The sequence below is a fragment of the Spea bombifrons genome, chromosome 2 (genome assembly GCF_027358695.1).
Source record: "Spea bombifrons isolate aSpeBom1 chromosome 2, aSpeBom1.2.pri, whole genome shotgun sequence".
NCBI lineage: Eukaryota > Metazoa > Chordata > Amphibia > Anura > Pelobatidae > Spea > Spea bombifrons.
Window position 1 is genome coordinate 32,807,368 of NC_071088.1, and position 20,133 is coordinate 32,827,500.

At 37.4% G+C, this 20,133-nt stretch overlaps 1 protein-coding gene across 3 annotated transcripts in view; it reads left to right on the forward strand.

Annotated features, from left to right (window-relative positions):
* Window positions 1–17,080, forward strand: part of TBL1X (transducin beta like 1 X-linked) — a 120,450-nt gene extending 103,370 nt beyond the window's left edge. For all 3 annotated transcript variants that reach the window (XM_053457405.1, XM_053457404.1, XM_053457406.1), the window contains 13 exons: window positions 1,030–1,175; window positions 3,661–3,910; window positions 6,866–6,998; window positions 7,767–7,908; window positions 8,799–8,862; window positions 9,113–9,210; window positions 9,976–10,036; window positions 10,271–10,392; window positions 12,649–12,723; window positions 14,160–14,287; window positions 14,695–14,860; window positions 15,231–15,332; window positions 16,045–17,080. In XM_053457405.1, coding sequence (XP_053313380.1) covers window positions 1,030–1,175; window positions 3,661–3,910; window positions 6,866–6,998; window positions 7,767–7,908; window positions 8,799–8,862; window positions 9,113–9,210; window positions 9,976–10,036; window positions 10,271–10,392; window positions 12,649–12,723; window positions 14,160–14,287; window positions 14,695–14,860; window positions 15,231–15,332; window positions 16,045–16,071 — 1,514 coding nt within the window. In that variant the 3' untranslated portion in view covers window positions 16,072–17,080. The remainder of the gene's footprint in view (window positions 1–1,029; window positions 1,176–3,660; window positions 3,911–6,865; window positions 6,999–7,766; window positions 7,909–8,798; window positions 8,863–9,112; window positions 9,211–9,975; window positions 10,037–10,270; window positions 10,393–12,648; window positions 12,724–14,159; window positions 14,288–14,694; window positions 14,861–15,230; window positions 15,333–16,044) is intronic.
* Window positions 17,081–20,133: the final 3,053 nt, after the last annotated feature.

The window sequence follows — 20,133 nt, forward strand, 5'->3', positions numbered from 1 at the left end:
ATAACATGGTGAGGAGGATCCGATTCCAACCGAGCGATTGATTCTAGTGGTTTCTATAGTAGTAGAGGCAAGCGATCTTCTCCAGAGCCAACTAGCAGCCATCTCAACTGCAACTCCAGGCAGTGGTATCTTCCATTAAAGAAAAAAAGATGTACGGTTACTGTTAAAGGCACCGACTTCCCATAAAAAAAATACATTTAATATAAATCAATATTAACAACAGTGTTTGTGTGTGTATATATATATATATATATATATATACACACATACGGAATTTGATGGTGCTATATAAAACAATAAATAATCAGTAAAAAGAGTTTCAAATGTTGATGTTAAATGAGTATTCTTCTTCCTTGAGAAACAGTCAGTTAGCTAATCTCCGCAAGCTAGAGACAAGAAGCGTTGAATTTTATTTCCTACATGTGGGTCTGCAGTCCAGTGTTTGGATCAAATGAGATCCCACCCTACGCGTTTCCTGAGTCAAACTCATTTTGTCACCTAAATGTAACTACAGCAAAATTAAGAAAATTGCCCAGGCCTTTTTTTCTAGGAAGAGTTTCAGCATCAAACATTCCTATGAACAAAGTTCCTTATGCCCCATTGTACAGCGCTACGGGATTTAATGCCGCTATATAAAACAATAAATAATAATAATTATGATGCTGCATTTAGTTACAGTTCAGAAGGTGGAACGGCATCTTTAATCTGTATACACCAGTACGTAGGTTTATTTAATGCACTAAGCCATGATTTTAATGTCCTTTTTAAGGATATCCAAAATTGTAGAGAAATCATTTTCAAGACACTAATATTGTTACTTACATAATACATTTTTACATAATCCCAATAAATATTCTTACATCACACAGCTTCATGCATTTTAAAAACCTTAATATTTCCTGATAAGATGATGAGACCATTATGTTTTCTAAACCTGTATTGTTTTGGATAAAATGAAGATGCTGATGTTTTTAATACATGGGGGTTGGATTGATGAATATATCATGGCTGCCTTCTTCTTGTTTCTAGGTTTCTCTCACTCAGCCTTCACATTCGGAATTGAAAGTCACATCAGCCAGTCCAACATTAATGGGACACTAGTGCCCCCTGCTGCCCTCATCTCCATTCTGCAGAAAGGTTTACAGTATGTGGAGGCAGAGATCAGCATTAATGAAGTAAGTGTGTTTATTAAATGGGACAATATAATCTCCATACAGCGCATTCAATGAAAAATATATGCATCCTCCAAAAACACTGCACTGCAAAATGTGATCAACTTTCTTATAAGCAGTTTTGGCTGCTAGAGTGCAGGGCCCTCTTCTCCTTCAGTACCAATATGCCTTAACGTGTTTTGAAATTGTCTTTGTCAAATATGTTTACTGCCCCTATCGTAGCTGATGGTAGTATATTGCATAATGTAATGAGCGTACTTCTGGTTGGACTCCTTAGACCCCCTGAATCTCTTGCGAGAGCAGGCACAGGTGCTAGCTGGCAGTGAGTATACTGTTTGTGTGCACTGGAAAGCAGGCGATGCATTCAACTCAATGTATCACCTTTAGGCAAAAGAGCTAGAAGTCGGGCATTCTACTGAATTCTTCCAATGAAAGGTGTTTATGTAACGAGAAATTTCCGCTATCATATGCATTAGATGCATATGATGACTGTAGGGTCCCTTTGAGGCAGCATGTAAGACATGACAATCCAGCTAGCTTCTACCGATATTCTTACCTAAAATATACAGCTATTGGAAAATGTTGCCTTTGCTATTGGATTTTAAAATTTAGAATTAAATGTACTCACATAAAATAAATTCTTTATAAAACAATTTTCCATTATAGCATTATAACAGGACTAAGCAGATCTGTGTTGAATTCAGTACCAGGACCGGCCATTGGATACACTACAAAATACTGGTGCCTGACAGCTCCTACTACCTTTCATCGTGTTCATGTGACCTTTAGTGTGCAGCCACCTGTTGGATACACATGGTTACATACTGCAAAATTGCAGTGTGCAGCTACACATGGTTTATTGGCCTTTGGCTTTAAGTTGCAGTGGCCAATTGTTCCTTTCCAGTGTGGTACTGGTAGAGATCCATATAAGGATCTCATGGAAGTAAAATGAAAGAATCCTTAGTTACTGGTGGTTATTCTGCCTTTATACTACAACTGCTAATAATAATAATAATAATAATAATATATCCAACATGTATACAAGCATATACAGTATTAAAGTTCTGCTTGTAGGTGTTTTTTTTTAATTACCCAAACCCTTCACTATGCCACAGCACATACATGCCCTTGTTGGCTGCCACATCTTCCAAAGTGGAAGAGATTAACAATAACATCTTTTGCTCCTCCAACTAGCAATGCAATTATAATCACATAGGAAAATGCATATGCTGTAACAGAATAATGTTATCGTCTCATCAGGAACACTATAATTTTCCTATCAGACGCTTTGTTCCTCCATTTCCAACTGTTTAAGCTAATAGCAGTTATAAAATGTATTCCCAAAGTGAAGAAAGGGAGGATACAAGAAATGTTCCTCTAGTTGCAGTTGTTATAATATTCTTCTACAGTTTATCATTAATATTTAAGAAATTGAGATTTAATTAGTTCAAATAATATCAGAGCCAGGGCCACCTTAAACAGCCCATCTCCCACCAACATACAAACACATTAACCTCTATGTGGAGGGGTGTTATTAATCGATTTGTTGATGACCTCTGTCCGTGGGAGACATCTGTGTCTCTGTCAGCAGTGATCACTGTCCTCTTTCTCCATCGTCACTGCCCCTCCATACATTTCTGCCCTCATAAGTAAATACTCTCCTACTCAATCCTTACGTTCTTCCTATGGCTAAGGCTCTCCTCCTCACTTATCACCTCTTCCTTTTCCCGTTTACAAGATTTCACTCGGGCTGCCCCATATCTCTGGAATCTACTTCCACCGAACCTTCAGCATTCACCTTGCACATACATACTAAAACATATATATACTGTATATAAAATGTTTATCAAAAATTGTATACATGTCCCATCCCATTGTAAGAGGTGCACACTCTTCTCATAGACTTTAAGAGGATGGATTGCTCAGATTATAACTTTAACCTACTAGCAGTGGAGCTAGAAGCATGTCAGAATAGCACAGGTACATAAGGAAGCAGGGCTGAAGCCAGTCATTCCAGTAGAAGGCTATTTGGTATTAGTTGATATTTCAATCAGATGTGAAGATCTGGATCATACCACCACAAAGGTATGGGACTAGACAGTGATAACATTTTTACACAAGTAAATTGTATTTTTCTGTTTAAAGGACATATTTGGAAATGGTATAATATGCCTTGGACTTATAAAAAATGCCTTAAGCAGATTTATCATAAATTTACTCTTACCTACTGGAATATGTTATAATAAAAGACTCTGTGACTGTTTTGCCCATGGATGCATCATACTATTGAATTCAATTTTAATAAACAAAAACATTAAATAAATGAATAAAATGTGTATGTAACAGAATGAAAACAATAAAAGGTATTTATGTGACCCATAGTTTCCCAGTTTTAGATCTCGTCATCTCTAACCCTTGGCTCACTTACACTTATCTTTTATTTATGGTCTGCAAAATTCAAATAAACTTTCTTCTCTCATCTATCCAGGATGGAACAGTCTTTGATGGCCGTCCAATAGAATCATTATCCTTGATTGATGCTGTAATGCCGGATGTTGTACAGACTCGACAACAGGCCTTCAGAGAAAAGTTAGCTCAACAACAAGCTGCTGCAGCTGGAGCCGCATCCAGTGTAGCCCCAGTCAACACCTCCTCAACAACTTCAGCAACACAACAGAATACACCAAAGAATGGATCAGCCACGGTGAACGGTGAAGAAAATGGGGCACATGCAATAAGTAAGAATATGATCTTTATCAGGTGTAGTTGACCGTGAGCTAAGAAATGAAGTAATTTCCTGTGGTGTGATTGTGGTGCAAAGTGGTCATCTTCCACCCTAGTTACCGATGGCATAGTGTAATTGGTTGCATTTTTTATTTTTATTTTTACTTTTTATTTTTGATGTTTTTTGTTATTGGGTTTATTTTCATGTGCCCACTATGTAGGAGGTGAGAGTAGGTTCTCACCCTATTGAGAGTGTGCCTTTACGTGGCGGGTGAGCTTAATTATGCTTTGGCCAATTCATATAACCAAAACCTCTCATTTATATTATGTTTATATATTTGTTGCCAACTTTATTAGGGTAAGAAGCGCAGACAGTATTTTGTTTTTTGTATACATTGTACAGCCAATACACTGTTTTTTGCAGCATGCTTACACCTGTTTGGTAGGCCTCGTATTACACATTTGTATTATTTGAGCCTGTGACTAGCTTAGCGCACCGACATTTTTTCTTTTCTTTATTTTCATCTGCCTATATATTTCTGTAGATGGTTCCTAAAGCTTCCATGTGCTGGCAGAGCATAAGGTATCTCCACTTACAATGCAATTTTAACAGTTAGGGGGAAGCTTATTTCCTTTCCACTTTTCACTTCCTGCTGTGCCCGACAACAGTACCCTGGTAAATTAGTGCTCTTATGAGCAATTGCACAAAAAGTAAATTGGTTCCCCCAGACTGGTGACAAAACAGCTGCGTTACTTATATGAAGTGTTATCGACGCATGTGCGGTTTTTATGATATGTTTACATTCTTCTTTACAAATCATCCTTCTATATAGGAACAACTTTGGGCTTTAGCTACGGCTGCCCTTTAACATCTGGAACTAGTTAAATCACTTTTAGTAAGAAATTCATCTCAGTGGTAATTTATTTGCATGCTGCCAAGTCAAATGGTCTTCTCTGCACAATTTTCAAACTGATTTGCCGCGTTGGTTGAAATATGAAGTACAAATTAGAATGCTGTTGCTTATTATAGTGCCTGGACAGAGGCAAATCTAACATGCCAAAAATTTGAAGGTCATCTGGTTAAAAAGAAACAATAGGTTTCAGATGATCAGAAAGCCTTCCTGACATCATTGCCAGTACTTGGACTTGCATCAATCATATGGATGGATGGATGGATAAATGGATAGATAGACTTTTTACTGAGCCGCATCCTGGGGATGTGGCTGGCGTGTGGTCAGTGGTATGGCCATAAGTGTGGCTTTACCAGTAACAGTAGAAATGTTTGGTTCAGGGGGGAGAACAAAGAGTGAGATAAAAAGAAAGGATAATGGAGTTGAGAATTAGTGGGGGGAGGATGAGAGAAAAAAGAAGAAGCAGGAGCAAAAAGAGAAGAGAGAGGGGGAATAGGAGACAAATTAGAGAAGATGAGAATAATTAATGAATTAATTCAATGGTACTAAATGTCTACAGACCCTGTTCATTTTTGTGTGTTTCATTGGAAAAATATTTAAGGTAGCAGAACACATATTACAACATACAATTTTTTTATGCAGTAGTCGTTATGCAGTAGTGCCGTTTGCCCACATTCCTGGGGCATCAGGGTGTAGTAAGTTAATTTCAGAGATGGTCCCAGCAATACACACAAGAGTATCCCTCTTTTTCCCTCTTTCTATAACCTCATTTTTTCCACTTCCCACTAGCATCTGTACATTCCATAAATGCATCTTCATTTACTCATTCCTTATTCTTCATAAATCCACCACCACATACCGGTACTTCATCCGCTTCTCATTGTCTGTTCTAAGTCTCCACCACTTCATCCCATAATCACTCCCATCTACTTTGTGCACACTATTAGCATCTCTTATTTCCCTTATAGTACTGCTTATCTGGTCAATCATTCCCATCCTTTTATGTCTTCTACCCTTCGTTCCTATACCCTCTATCCTTTTTACGCCTAATTTTTGCATGAAAAAGCTGCATTGCTTATCATACTACTCATTACTTCCTATCACCTGCTTTCTCTCTCTGACAGTACGGGCAATAGTAGTGTCTATAATGTGCTGTTGGTTCCCCACAGTCAGATGTGACCCCTATATTTAAATATATGCATTTACGAAAAACTAAGATGTTGATTAATATAAGAAAAACTACTTGAATTGTGTGCAGCTGATGCAGAATTATTTAACCTTATTAAGAAACCTACCTGGTTTGCAAAAGTGGGTTTACAATGGTTGGTCGGCTAGTATGGATTGTGTTATTCAATTTTATGCTTCCTGTGTGTAGGACACAACCTGGAATTTATGCTGATTCTGTGACATCATAACCCCCACTTTTATATTAAGGAGCATACTTGTTACTAACAATAAATGACCTCCTTGTCACTAAATAATGATGTAATGAGTGTGATTGTGGGTCTTAAAGTTTATGCCAGTTGTGTTAACCCCGTTACTTGACTGACATTGTGTATAGTATTATGGAACATCATTTATTGCTAAGTACACAGCATTGGGAAGCCCTGGTCTACTTCTTGGTATTCTATTTAATATCTGTACATATTCTTATATTTATCAAAGTCTAAACCAGTACCTTTGCCTTTCATCAACATCTTATGTGCCATAATTTTTTATGTTCTTTAGAATTCAGAGTAGACACTAGAAACATCTGTGATAAATCACTCTATTCTTTATTGACTCGTGACTTTTTAAACCAAGTTTATGAATATAATGGCAATGTCAAACTATGTTCTTGCTGACGAGTCTCTCGAGGTATGTTAAAATCATAATGATGCGTATCATGATAATTTATTGGGATTTGGACATTTCAATTTTCCCGTTGCACTTCCATTGAATTAAAAATAAGTATAGGGCAGACACATAAATGATTCTGTCTTGCCACCAGCTGACAGTACCATTAAATAACGTTTGTGCTTTATTGAGCTTGTAACAAATTTCTGATGTCTTCTGCAGATAACCATGCAGAACCAATGGAAATTGATGGAGATGTGGAAATTCCACCTAACAAAGCAACAGTGCTTCGCGGCCATGAATCAGAAGTTTTCATTTGTGCCTGGAATCCTGTTAGTGATCTCCTAGCATCGGGGTAAGTCTCATGATGATGCATTAGGAAATGGTACATTAGGACTCTGGTGGAAAGAGCTAAATGTGTGAAAGTTGAAGAGACATTGAAGTATTTTAAGAAAACACAACTGAAATGCACACTGATTAATGGAAATTATGTGTTTGTTTTAGTTAAAGAGCTGCTATAAATGTCAAATAATAAAGCATTAGTTTTCCCATTTTAAACATTTTTTTACATCGCGTCTGATCCTGTTCAGCTGTAATCTTTTAGGGCCAATGCAAGACCCATCATCTATAACCAGTAGCTGTCTCCAGCAATGTAAACCGAATAAGTGACATTCTTTTAATGGCACATGTTGTTCATTCACTTGACTATTTACTTACTTTTATTAAAGTATGTTGACATATCGGGGGTTTACCTCAATGGATAGAAAGCCAACAAACAGCTATGGTAGGACAGAGAATGTTGACCCGACTCCCTGTTATTGCCTTATTCTCTAATAAAATAATACATTTTTTTATGTCATTATGTTATGGGTTTAGAGTATGACATAAACAGTGGTGACCTGATGCTAGCACTGTTCAGGGATGACCCAAAATAGTTCTAGGCAGTTCTAGTTATGGCAGAGACATGGCTAGACCGGGGAGAAGTGTTTAAGTTGAATCCAGTTTTAGAAACTCTTCATAGCTCTGGATGGTAGATTATCATTAACAATTCAGCCATGGTCCTGTAGGCCAAATGTCACTCTGCAGACATCATCCATAAAGATTGTTCTTTTTTAATCTTAAGGTCAGGAGATTCTACAGCAAGAATATGGAATTTGAATGAAAACAGCAGCGGCAATTCTACACAGCTAGTTCTAAGGCACTGTATACGAGAAGGAGGGCAAGATGTTCCAAGCAACAAAGATGTGACTTCTTTGGACTGGAATGTAAGTTATTAATGCAAGAGCATATGAATAGGTAAATCACAGTGTTACTCTTCATTTTTGTTGGCTAGTACATATGAAATGCTTAATTCTGCATTGTAGTCCATTGTACGGACTGCTTGAAAGCTCCACCTAAATAAGCTGTGGCTGGGCTGACTCCCATAAGCAGCAGATTTACTTTATATTCTTTGAAAGTCTTTTAAACAGTCTTAAACTTGTCTTGTTTATTCAGCGTTTTCCTCTTGATGCTGTAAATGAATTATGCATACGTTAGCAGAGAAATGAATGCAAACTCTACCTAAATGAGTAATGTTATTAATGTGAGTGTAACTTTATACACATGAGTAGACAAGTTTTGGAAGAATGAAAAGGAAACATAACTAACAATAGACTTTTTTTTAAGTGCCTTTAGCTCGTTAAAGGTATTATTCCACCGACTCTGCTGAATATAATACCTTTTAACTAAATGCAGCACGTGAAACACTATTCCAAGTACTGTTGAATGTCCAAAACTTTCCCAGAAATAATTCTTTAATCTTGTAAAACTTTGTCTCATTCATGATTATCGACAGGGACACTCAATTGCCATGTGATCCAAAGACAGGCACTGATAGGTTGTTACAAACTGAAATGGCTTCTTAAAAGTTTCTATATTGTTTTTTTTTTTGTCCGATTAAACCACCAGAGGAAATAATACAATTATACATTGCCTAAGCTTTATTTCCTTCCATAATAAGTGCAATTTGTGCTTTATTTGAGCAAAACAGCACTTTTAAGCCTGAGTGTCAAGGCTGATTGTACATTTTGCGCAAGGATTTTTGTGGTTTGGTTGGCATTTACGCCCTTGGTGCACATTAAAACAGATTTCCTTTGTTCCTTTCATCCTTTTGTAGACCGATGGCACGCTCTTAGCTACAGGATCATATGACGGCTTTGCAAGGATTTGGACGCAGGATGGTAAGCTGATCTTGTGCAAGTGTTTCTCCTCCAAAGTTATTGTAATTCAAGCGAATATTCTGGCCACACCTGTTTGTTCTTACAAATAAGACGGAGGTGCATTTTAAGGATTACATTTTAGACTTTTAATTCTAGTAGAATTGTTTGAAAAATTATACTTATTTTTCATATTTTGATTACCAATATAGAAAGACAGAAGTACAGTAATCTGTAATATATTGAAATTGCAACTCTTTTATGTTGTGTACAGGTAACCTTGCAAGTACTCTCGGCCAACATAAAGGTCCCATATTTGCACTGAAGTGGAACAAAAAGGGGAACTACATACTGAGTGCGGGGGTTGATAAGGTATGTGTTTTAGGGCAGGATTTATATTGATAAGAAACATTTTTTTCATCTAATTTGCTCATTTTTTTTTTCTAACTGTTGTAAGACCTCAAACCTTACTTGCTCATTTTGTCCTGGGATCACCCAGATAGTCTTCTGTGCATCATATGCATGTTTAGCTTCCCTTACTATAGTAGCAGACAACGTTTCTTCTTATCTGTGTGCATTTGTTTCTAAATACCATTTACTTTACCAGTGACAGAGGTAAAGTATAATATCAGAAAATTATAAACAAGCCTGGCTTTGATCCTGATATAATGCTGCATTTTCCTATGGAAATTAAGCTTTTGGGTTTAATGTAAGTGATGTTGTATTCTTTATTAAATGTGAAACTATATCTGACATTTTTTCCTACCCTCCTTATTGTGCCGAATGAATTAAGCTGTGAAAACAACTTGCCAACACACACAAATGCCTGTGGGATGAGTATGCGGAAAGAATATTAAATAGTTTGTCAGTCTAATCAAGGACAAATGTATTACCGTTCAAAGAATGGAATAATATGACTTTTTAAATGAAAATATGTATATATATAAAAAAAAGACTTTTGTAAAACATTTTTGCCTAACAATCCATTATCTCAGTGGAAAAAAAAATATGCAAAGCTATTTAATACTGTTTGAATGGTTTGAATAAATATGTCATGGAATACTTTTCAGAGGTCAACACCTTAGTATTATAATAATTACATATATTATAATATGTGATTTATTATAAATCTTACAGACGACAATAATTTGGGACGCTCATACAGGAGAAGCAAAGCAACAGTTCCCCTTTCATTCAGGTACTGGTAAATATTTACATTTATAGAAGCTAAATTATATGTGTGTGTATAATATACTATATATATATATATATATATATATATATACATATATATATATATATAATGTTGATTTATTAGAGGGCGTTTATTGAAACATGAATTAAGATTATAATGACTAAAGTGTTGGAATGGGAAGTGTCTGGGAAGTGTAAGAAATGGTCATTGACATTTTGCATTATACCGTCTCTTCAGCTCCAGCTCTAGATGTGGATTGGCAAAATAACACCACGTTTGCCTCTTGTAGTACTGACATGTGTATACATGTGTGCAGACTTGGCTGCGACCGACCTGTCAAAACTTTTCAAGGACACACAGTAAGTTGACAAATGATATATTGGCCGTCCTTTTGGTGAATTTGCCTTCTCTTTTGCAAGCATGTTAAACAAAGACTTTAAGTGTGAGAAATGTATGCATTCAGAAGACTGGAACGCCAAAGAAGCCATGAGTATTAAAACTAAACAATGTTTAGTCCACGTTTTCCATTCTATGCACTCTCATACATGTTTGCATCCTGGTGTATCACATCTGTACATGTGCCAGTTATGAATAAAAGTGAGTGAAGCAAGATGGCCTGCTTTTAATTTTGAATATGTGTTTATAAATTTCATTTATTTTGCTGGCAATTTGGATGTAATGCTTGAAAGTCTGAGATGGGCTCTGGGAATCAAATGTGATTACTGAGCCTCTAGAAAAGCTTTAATCTATGGCTTATTTGGGGTTGTCAAGGGCCTAACCACAACTAGCCCTGCCTCCAATTGTTGGCTCCAATCCGGCCTTATATGTAGCCCAAGGAACGCATACCTGGTTAGAGGGAAAGATAGAGAGAGTGGGAGAGGGGTGGGAGTCCTTAATTGAGAATTCCCAAATATTGCACAGAGCTAGAGAGGTTTCTGTCATGATAGTAAAAAACCAGAGGCCACAAACTCAAGGCATTAACATATGGATAATGGTGAAATGGTGAAGCTTCCCGAGCATTCATTTCCTTTTTCAATGCATTAGGTATTCTGGAATGTATATTTAATTTTCATCAGTGGGGTACAATTATGCCAAGTTAAACCAGTTAAGTTGATTAAAAAATGCATTTTTTCTAGGCAAATTGAGACTTCTCTTTTTAAAACCACGAGGCTTCAGCTGCCATGATTACATAACAGTAAAACTAACTCACAAAAGATGCTTTCTAATAATCAGGACCACATGTTTGGAATTCCTCTTGATTTATTTCACTTGACACTTAACAAATATGGTGTTGGCAGAAAAAGAGAACAGATTTCTGGAAACAACTGTAAAACTGCAGAACAATTTTAGCAAGATTGATTTATTCACAGTTACTTTCAATTCCTATTTTTATTCTCATATTCATGTATGACTTTTTAACGATTTCTTTCTTTTTTCCATGATGTACATTCTTTTAAGTTTATCAGATAGTACCATAACAAATATTATCTATTCTGGTGTAAACAGAGTAAGCTTTACTAGGCCACTTTGAACAGCAACTCGTCTGAGTCAAGCACAGTTAAGTTGGGTCTAATTGCCATCAGTTTGCTGCCATGTTGACCTGCTGTTGAGTTGACCATCAAATCTGTTAACTGAGTTGGTTGAACAAAAAAGTGGCAAGGTCTGCCATGCAGGCACGTCAAGTTAGGTAAACTTGCCTCTTTGTCTAACTAGATTCTTTTTTCACCTTGACTGTCAACTTGACTCAACACAATATGGTTTTAATAACAACCCCTTCCCAATTGGCACTTAAGTCAACATGAGTTGACTGCGGTTGACTTGACAATCTTCTTTATGTTAGCAAAAAGGCCAATTGCTCATTCACCTCCTCAGAAATTGCATGAACAACATCATTCCCTGTTTAACTTAACACATCCTGATCCTGTATGAAGAGACCCTAGGCACTGGTATACAACAGGAGGAACGCCATCTTGCACATTTCTGCTTTCCCTGTTATGTACAGCTGTATAATTGCTATTCGTTTGGGACAGATCTGTTTCCCATATAGATGCACAGTCAGTTTGCGTTATGCGTAAAGCACTTCTAGGGTTCATCTCTTTCAGTGCCATGAATTAACAGTAAGGGTAAACTAACATCAAGTAACATAATGTCAGGAGAAAAATATTATCCTCAGTAATATTTATTACTAACTGGTATAAGACAGTATTTTTTCTTTTATCGTTTTAAGATTTTAAATGCATTCAATTTAAATAATGAATTATCTAGATTATACTGTATATTATGCAAAAGCCTTTGCTGAGCCTTTAAATATTGACAGAACACCCCCACACCAGTTTCACAGCATAAAGAGCCAAACATTAATATTTTTGGGATCCAGAGAAAAACTGCATTTTAATGGTTTGTGGAAAAAATATTTCAATGACTATTATTCTTGGTTGAAAATGTAAGTTTAGAACGGAACTTATGATCACATTAAAATGAAAAAAAATTTGACTTAGTGTGCTTATTTTTCTTTTCCGTGTGAGATGTGATTGCCCTCTTGTGGATATCTGGCAGGTTCTCAACTACAGCATACTGTACCAGTAACCCACATCTTTTTGTTATTATTTTTATAGAATGAAGTTAATGCAATCAAATGGGACCCATCAGGGATGCTCCTAGCTTCATGCTCGGATGATATGACATTGAAGGTGAGAATAAATCATATAATATATAGTGTCACCAAATATTTACATGTCAATATTAATTCTGCCATCTTGCAACATTTGGTGTTGCAGCAACGTGGCACACCATTCATGAGGTCACCTGCAGGTCCATGTATGCTACATGAGAAGCAACATAATATCAGTGAGCGTTGGCATGTTCTCAGGTCACGGCCCACTCACAGAATACTTCTGCCTCTTTGTATCTGTGCATTGCCCGGTTACCAGCTGTCCTTTAGAATCATTAGAAGCATTATTAAACACATCTACCAGACAAGCCAGAAGGCTTGTTTTTTCCCAGAAATCCCATGGTGCTGCCATAACCACAAGGAATTCATATAAAGCATGAGGATTTCTGTATTTTGCCCAAGGCACACAAGTTCACCTGCCACATCAAGGCACACCACATGGTAAAGAAACAAGTGTTAAAATGGCTCGATAGTTGGTTCAACAGCTATTACTAAAGTTAATGCCATTGATGCCAACCAGTAAATTGGCATCACATGCCTCTGATACAGATTAGCATCAGTATTCCGATGAGAACAGTTTGCTGGCGGCAACTTTTAATTAAAGCCAGCTTTAGAAACGTGGGATCTTAAGATGGTTGAATTGCCCATTAGATCATGTACTTTACACATATTCTTTCGTATAGCGCAGGGCTGTAGGAAGGGTGAGGCGAGAGAGGCACTCGCCTTGGGCGCAGCTGCGAGAGGGAGGATAGCCGCCCGATCAGCAGCTGCAGCCTGCAGGACGGGTTGGGGAGTTAATGTGTGTTAATGGACAGGTGTGCATAAAGGCAGCGCTTATGGACAGGTGTGTAAGGGCAGTGTATGTGTATATGTGTGTTTATGGGCAGGAATGTGTAAAGGCAGTGTGTATGGGCAGTCGTGTGTAAGGGCAGTGTATGTGTGTTTATGGGCAGGTATGTGCAAAGGCAGTGTGTATGGGCAGACGTGTGTAAGGGCAGTGTATGTGTATATGCATGTTTATGGGCAGGTGTGTGTATGGGCAGTCGTGTGTAAGGGCAGTGTATGTGTGTGTGTGTTTATGGGTAGGTATGTGTAAAGGTAGTGTAGGGCAGTCATTTGTAATGGCAGTGTATGTGTATATGTGTGTTAATGGGCAGGTGTGTGTAAAGGCAGTGTGTGTGGGCAGTAGTGTAAGGGCAGTGCATGTGTATATGTGTGTTTATGGGCAGGTGTGTTTAAAGACAGTGTGTAAGGGCAGTGTAAATAAAATAGCCTATGTAAAAAAAATAGCTGGGGGGCACAATTTTCAGTTCTTGCCTCTGGCGCAAAAGGAGCTAGCTACGGCTCTGGTATTTCTTTCTGATAATTCGATTATAGGAAGAAACAACTGATTAGGCTCACACCAATGTTCCAACAAAATAAGAAGTACTAACTATTGTATTTTTTTAATCCTAGATTTGGAGTATGAAACAAGATGTGTGTGTACATGACCTACAGGCCCACAACAAAGAAATCTACACAATCAAATGGAGTCCAACAGGACCAGGCACCAGCAATCCAAACGCAAACATCATGTTAGCCAGGTATATTACCAAACAAAAATTACTGTCTTCCACTCTTTGGTAGATCTATTGCTCCAGTTCCCATTTAAAGCTTTGAATCCTAATTGAAGTTTACTTAATATAAAACCAGATTCACTTAGAAATATGGACTGGTGATATTACAGTGTATTGACCATGAAATGCAGCACTGTAGAGCCTAGGATTTGCTAAGATGAACATCAGTTATCTAAATAAAGAGAAGGGCAATCCTTGGCATTCTAACTGAAGAGGGCTCTGTTTTACAGATTACTTACCCATAACTTTATGTTATTTAGCTAATTTCAAAATGCAAAAAAAGCCAATTCCTAAAAATATCTACCTCTTTGTGACCTAATCATGTATGATTAAATGCTAACTAGTCTTATCTTGCTGTTGTATGTTTTTCACAGCGCTTCTTTTGATTCGACAGTCCGGTTATGGGATGTTGAGCGTGGCGTTTGCATTCACACGTTAACCAAGCATCATGAACCTGTGTATAGTGTAGCTTTTAGTCCTGATGGAAAGTACCTGGCCAGTGGCTCATTTGATAAATGTGTCCATGTATGGAACACCCAGGTAAGTAGTTGTTCTGTGTATTATTCAAAGAACCATATTCTCCGTAAAGAATACACACAGAGTGCAGTAATGGTTCTTTAATACATACAGTCATTTAAAACATCAACCTTTACTCTTGTAGTATGTATTCCTTCAGTATACTGTATATTGCAGTTGTAACAGGACAATATGTAATCCAACTATAATGGTATGCCTAACTTTTTTTTTGCGTTGTGTTTTTACGGTTTATTCAGTATTGTGTTTTTATTATGTTTAGGATAGAAAAAGACAAAAACCTTATGTTTAGGTGTATAGCTAACTAGTTACATACTTATATATATATCATATTATATGCTTTTATCACGGTTAATGCAAAATGTTTTGCTTCCAGAGTGGATCGCTAGTACACAGCTACAGAGGAACAGGGGGGATTTTTGAAGTTTGCTGGAATGCCAGGGGTGATAAAGTGGGAGCGAGTGCATCGGATGGATCAGTAAGTATTTCTTAGAAGGTATTCACCGAAACGCCAGTAGCTACCAGTAGAGATGGATGGAATATTTAGAAAATGCATTTGCAGATGTTACTGCAAATAATTTAGGCTTCTAGTCAGCTTCAGCTGTAACTTTGACAAAAGCATCACTAAATAATAAAAACAGTTTCTCCCTATTGACATATCAACCATACCTGGGTACTAAATAAGATGACCATAAAACTCTTTAATAGCCCAGTGTGAAGATCTGATGTAGTGATGTGCCTTACCGTTGTGAATAAACTATACATTTAGTGAACTCAAAACAGCATGTTCACAGATCTTACTTAAAGGTATCTTACAAATACAGAATGATCCTAATTAAGGAATGACACTGGCCCTGAGGCATAAATACATTTCTTAGCAGTAAAAACAATGGCAACGCTAAATGAGTGACACTCTTTGTAACAGAAACATCAGGGATTATGTACTTAATGTACTAATCAATTGTATAGTTCTACCATTAAGTCTGAATCCTTTTTTTAACCTTTCTCTCATATCAAAATTCTCCAAAAAACAGTGTACAAAAAATAGTTATTTCATGTTTTCTAATTAGAAAAAAAGTGCCTAAGAGAATTTTTGCTAATGTAAAGGAAAGTTTGTTTTAGAGCTTTTTATTGTTATTATTCCCATGCAGACGTTAACATTGTTTGGTTCTGTGTATTTTTTTTTGAAGGTGTGTGTTCTGGATCTGCGGAAATAATGCTAAATTATCACGTGAGTTCAAATGGACCAGCAGAAAATGTGCACTGTTTGGAACAACAGATTCCATTATTGTACGAACTTGACAAAGTCCGAGTGTACAACTCAAGCAAACCTCTCTACATGCAGAATCCTTCAGGACATCCACAACCTGCATGGATCCATTTCAACAGATAGCTCTTTGGAGTGATCGGTCTCCGCTTTGAGGCCAGTTTCAGCCTGTTTGTGATTCCCAGAGGTGTTTGGTTTAAGAACAGTGCCAAAAATAGTAAGGAGATAAGCAAGATAAGGCTGCGATAAACCAAAAGGGAAAGCAAACCTGTTTTATTTTGCCTTCAAATGTGGACACTACAAATGTATTCCCAAAGGACCTGCAAACAAAGACCAGTTTTTAACAATTAATCCATGTGATTTTGTAATCACACTTTCTATTTTGTAGAGCATTTTTGTTTTGCTTATAGTCAATGGTTCACTTGTCTTCTACCAGCTCAGCCTATTGGGCAGAAGAAGACCGCAGAGATATCCAAGGAACTAACTTTAAGTGCAGCTTTTCTTTTATCCACAATCAATGTTGACGCGCTGGCTTATAACTGAAGAAATGCTAGCTTGACCCGCATCGTCCCAGGCCCCCCTTTTTTTTATCTAGACACACTTTTAGCTCTTATCTTGATAAGCTCTCAACATCAGTAACGGATTGACCAACAACACACTTCTTAGGATCTCATGCACTGAGGTCCGCGTCTTCTCCACAGCTTACTTTACAAGGTCACCTTGATGAGAGTGTCGTACACTTTTTTTAAGAATGCAGAAACAGGAAAGCTTTTTACATGAAAGATGAACTTTTACAAGAAAGAGCCCACTGTATTTTTGAAAAAGAAAAAGAAAAAATATTTTTATGTTAAAAGCTTAATTCTAAAATGAGAAAAAATGCAAATGTTGGGTTTGTCTAAGTCATGCAAAAAAAAAAAGTTAAAATGCAGAGTAAATTAAAGACTCAGTACCCATTTTGACTTTGTCTTTTCATTATTTGATGAACTGTATTATCATGAGGTTTACAAAAAAAGGAATTTAGCGGGTGCAGTACTGTGATAAAGATCTTAAAATTACAGAATTTTACAATTAACCATTCTTTGATTTTTCCATCCATTATACTAACTTATTAACTAAAATTGGGTCAACACCAACAGTTGACCCAACTCACACCAAGTAACAATGAAAGACATAGCAGCTCATCTATTTATTGCTCCATTGGTATATATTAAAAAGTAATCTAAGGCCAAATTGACAGTTGAGTTCAAACAAAAAGGTCCAATTTGTCTAAATATATTGACTCAGCAGGTTTCACTGCCAGCTTGCAAGACCAACTTACCTTACGTGCCCAACAATTAACTCAATAGAGTTAGTAAATGCAATGCAAAGACTAAAAGAAGTGATAATGCAGCGTAAGGGAAATAAACTACCAACAGCCTTTATGAAGCTTGTAAAAGCTAATAAAAGCAACTGCCGGCCAAAAGTATAAGTTTCTGTATTTTGCAAATGGCTGTATTCTCTGTGTCTATACTCACAGTGTTAACTGAGAAACTCCAAAAATTAGCATGTGTTGTGTTTAAAATGCTGAAAAAATGTCTTACATACAAAACCTTCAACTTTGGTGTCATCGGTGTTACAAACAATGTTAACCCCTTAATGACAAAGCCCGTACATGTACGGGCTCAAAATGCATTGTTTTCAATGGGTTTAGGGACCGCCCATTGTCCTTAAGGGGTTAAGATGTACAGGAATCCACTTACAGGTAAACAGCAGAGACAGAGTGTAATACTGTGTAAAATGTATGTGAACTCGTTTTAATAAAAGTCACTACTACACAACGACACTACTAAAAGGAGCTTTCACCTAATACATTCTCAAAAGTAGTTTGTGAAAGGACTATGATGCTCTTCTCCAACCTGGTCGTTGAATGCCAGGGTAGTTGCATTTCACTTCATTTTCCACCATGACTGGAATCATTCTACCAAAATGTTATTTTGTCCATGTGACGGTAATGCTACTTACTAATGGGAAACATGATACAAACCCACCATCTAGAGAGAGGACTTATCTTCTTTATAGATATGCCTGTTACATCAGCATCTCTGCTTCTTTGATAGCTCATAAGTAAATTCTTCAAAGAAGAATTATATTAATAGGGGCAGTTTCGTAGGGAGACAGCAGCAAAGAATACCTACTTACTAAAGCTCTAACCAAATTGTCCAAATGCGGAGTCCCAGGGATAGCCTCCCCCCGTTGTGGTGTGCCCGGAAACTGCACCCTTTTGTAGAAGTGCGCCAGTAGTCAAGACTGAACTCATGGGTACAAGCGGAAGACATAAGAAGACAGAACAATACAAGAGAAGAAGCTGAACCACCTGAAAGGAGATGGGGGACATTGAAAATATCTAAACAGTGATTATAGGCTGGGGGAAAAAGTGCAGCCTATAATCGGAACAATACGGTACATTGTACATGTCTATTGTTGTTTTTCTCTAATTTTTTTATATCAATAACTGTATACCCTGTAAGTAAAACAGTTTCTGTATTTGGTCCCAGCAAATCTACCCTGCTACATACACCGGTGGGCTGGCTACCATGAGAGGCAAGAGCAAACCCCCTGCTGTACAGTGCAATCCGAGCATGGCAACTAATCAGACAACAATTAAACTTATCCTTCCAACAATCAATCCAATCAATCAAACCAGCCAGGACACCCATTCACACGATGGGCAGATAAGGGACTCACTGGCATAAGACATGTCTTGAATCAAAACACAAAGACCATCCTATCCATTGAACAACTTAGCGATAAATACCCAGACTTAAATATTACACAATTCTCATACACGCAAGCAAAGCATTTTGCCCACTCTCAAATACAACGTTTAAGCACGGATCACTGGGAAAACCCCTTGGACCACCTTCCTGCGTTCACCCATCAACATCTAATCTTTTCTCCATGATTAGACACAGCATATATTTTGAATCACTCCGTTATCACCACTTAAGACATACTGAAGGCCCATCTAAAAATGCTTAAAACTATCCCGTCCTCTTTATATGGTGAAATGTTCTACAGAATCTTCCATGCCTCATACGTTTTCTCGACACAATGCTATAAAATGGGCAGATCCAATACAGATCAATGCACCAAAAGCAAACATCCAGCAGCCGGCCTAACCCATTGTCTACGGCACTGTCAACACTCCCAAACATTATGGCAACATGTTCAAAGATATGCCAATAGTGACCTTCACATAAAAATACGGCTTTCATCTAGCTACGCCATCCTCTGCATCATACGCTCACAAAAAAATGCCAAACTACAAAGAATCCTAGCAGCAGTCACCCTAAAAACTATACTCCACCCCTGTATTGAGACCACTCTTTTACTTTTTCATTCCACAGTATCCCACCTCTTCCACATTTTGTGGTTAAAGACACAACACACAAAAGAAATGCCACCGCATCTTTCTTCCACACCTGGCTACCATACATTAACACACTCCCCATCCAAACACGTATGTGAGTTAAACACACATTCCAACTCACAACCTGGTACATGATGGAATAACTAAGACAAGACCCGATCCCACTGACCTACCGAACATCAGTGTCTACACCTTCTATGTACCTTCTTTGTACCTTCAATGTATTATTGCTGGTAAAACACTTTCTAAATAAATATTTTCAGATTCACTTGCAGAGGTCAGGGTGTTCCTGTCCTGCGCTGGTGAGCTTTAGCTAAACTGTATGTAGTTAGGCATGTACGCACGTATATAGAATGCTCAGGACTATGAATTTCAAACTCCCGTTCTTACATGTATGTCTTAGGTATGTCCCTATGGACATATAAGTGTTTTTATTTTGCACATCATCACAGCATAGAGGTACTCTATTCAACTTTATCTCATGGATGAGATCCCCTAGTGCAGGCATGTCCAAACTTTTTTCGAAGAGTGCCAGATTTGATGAAGTGAACATGTGCGAGGGCCGACCATTTTGCCTGACATTTTCTGAACCATTAAAATTAA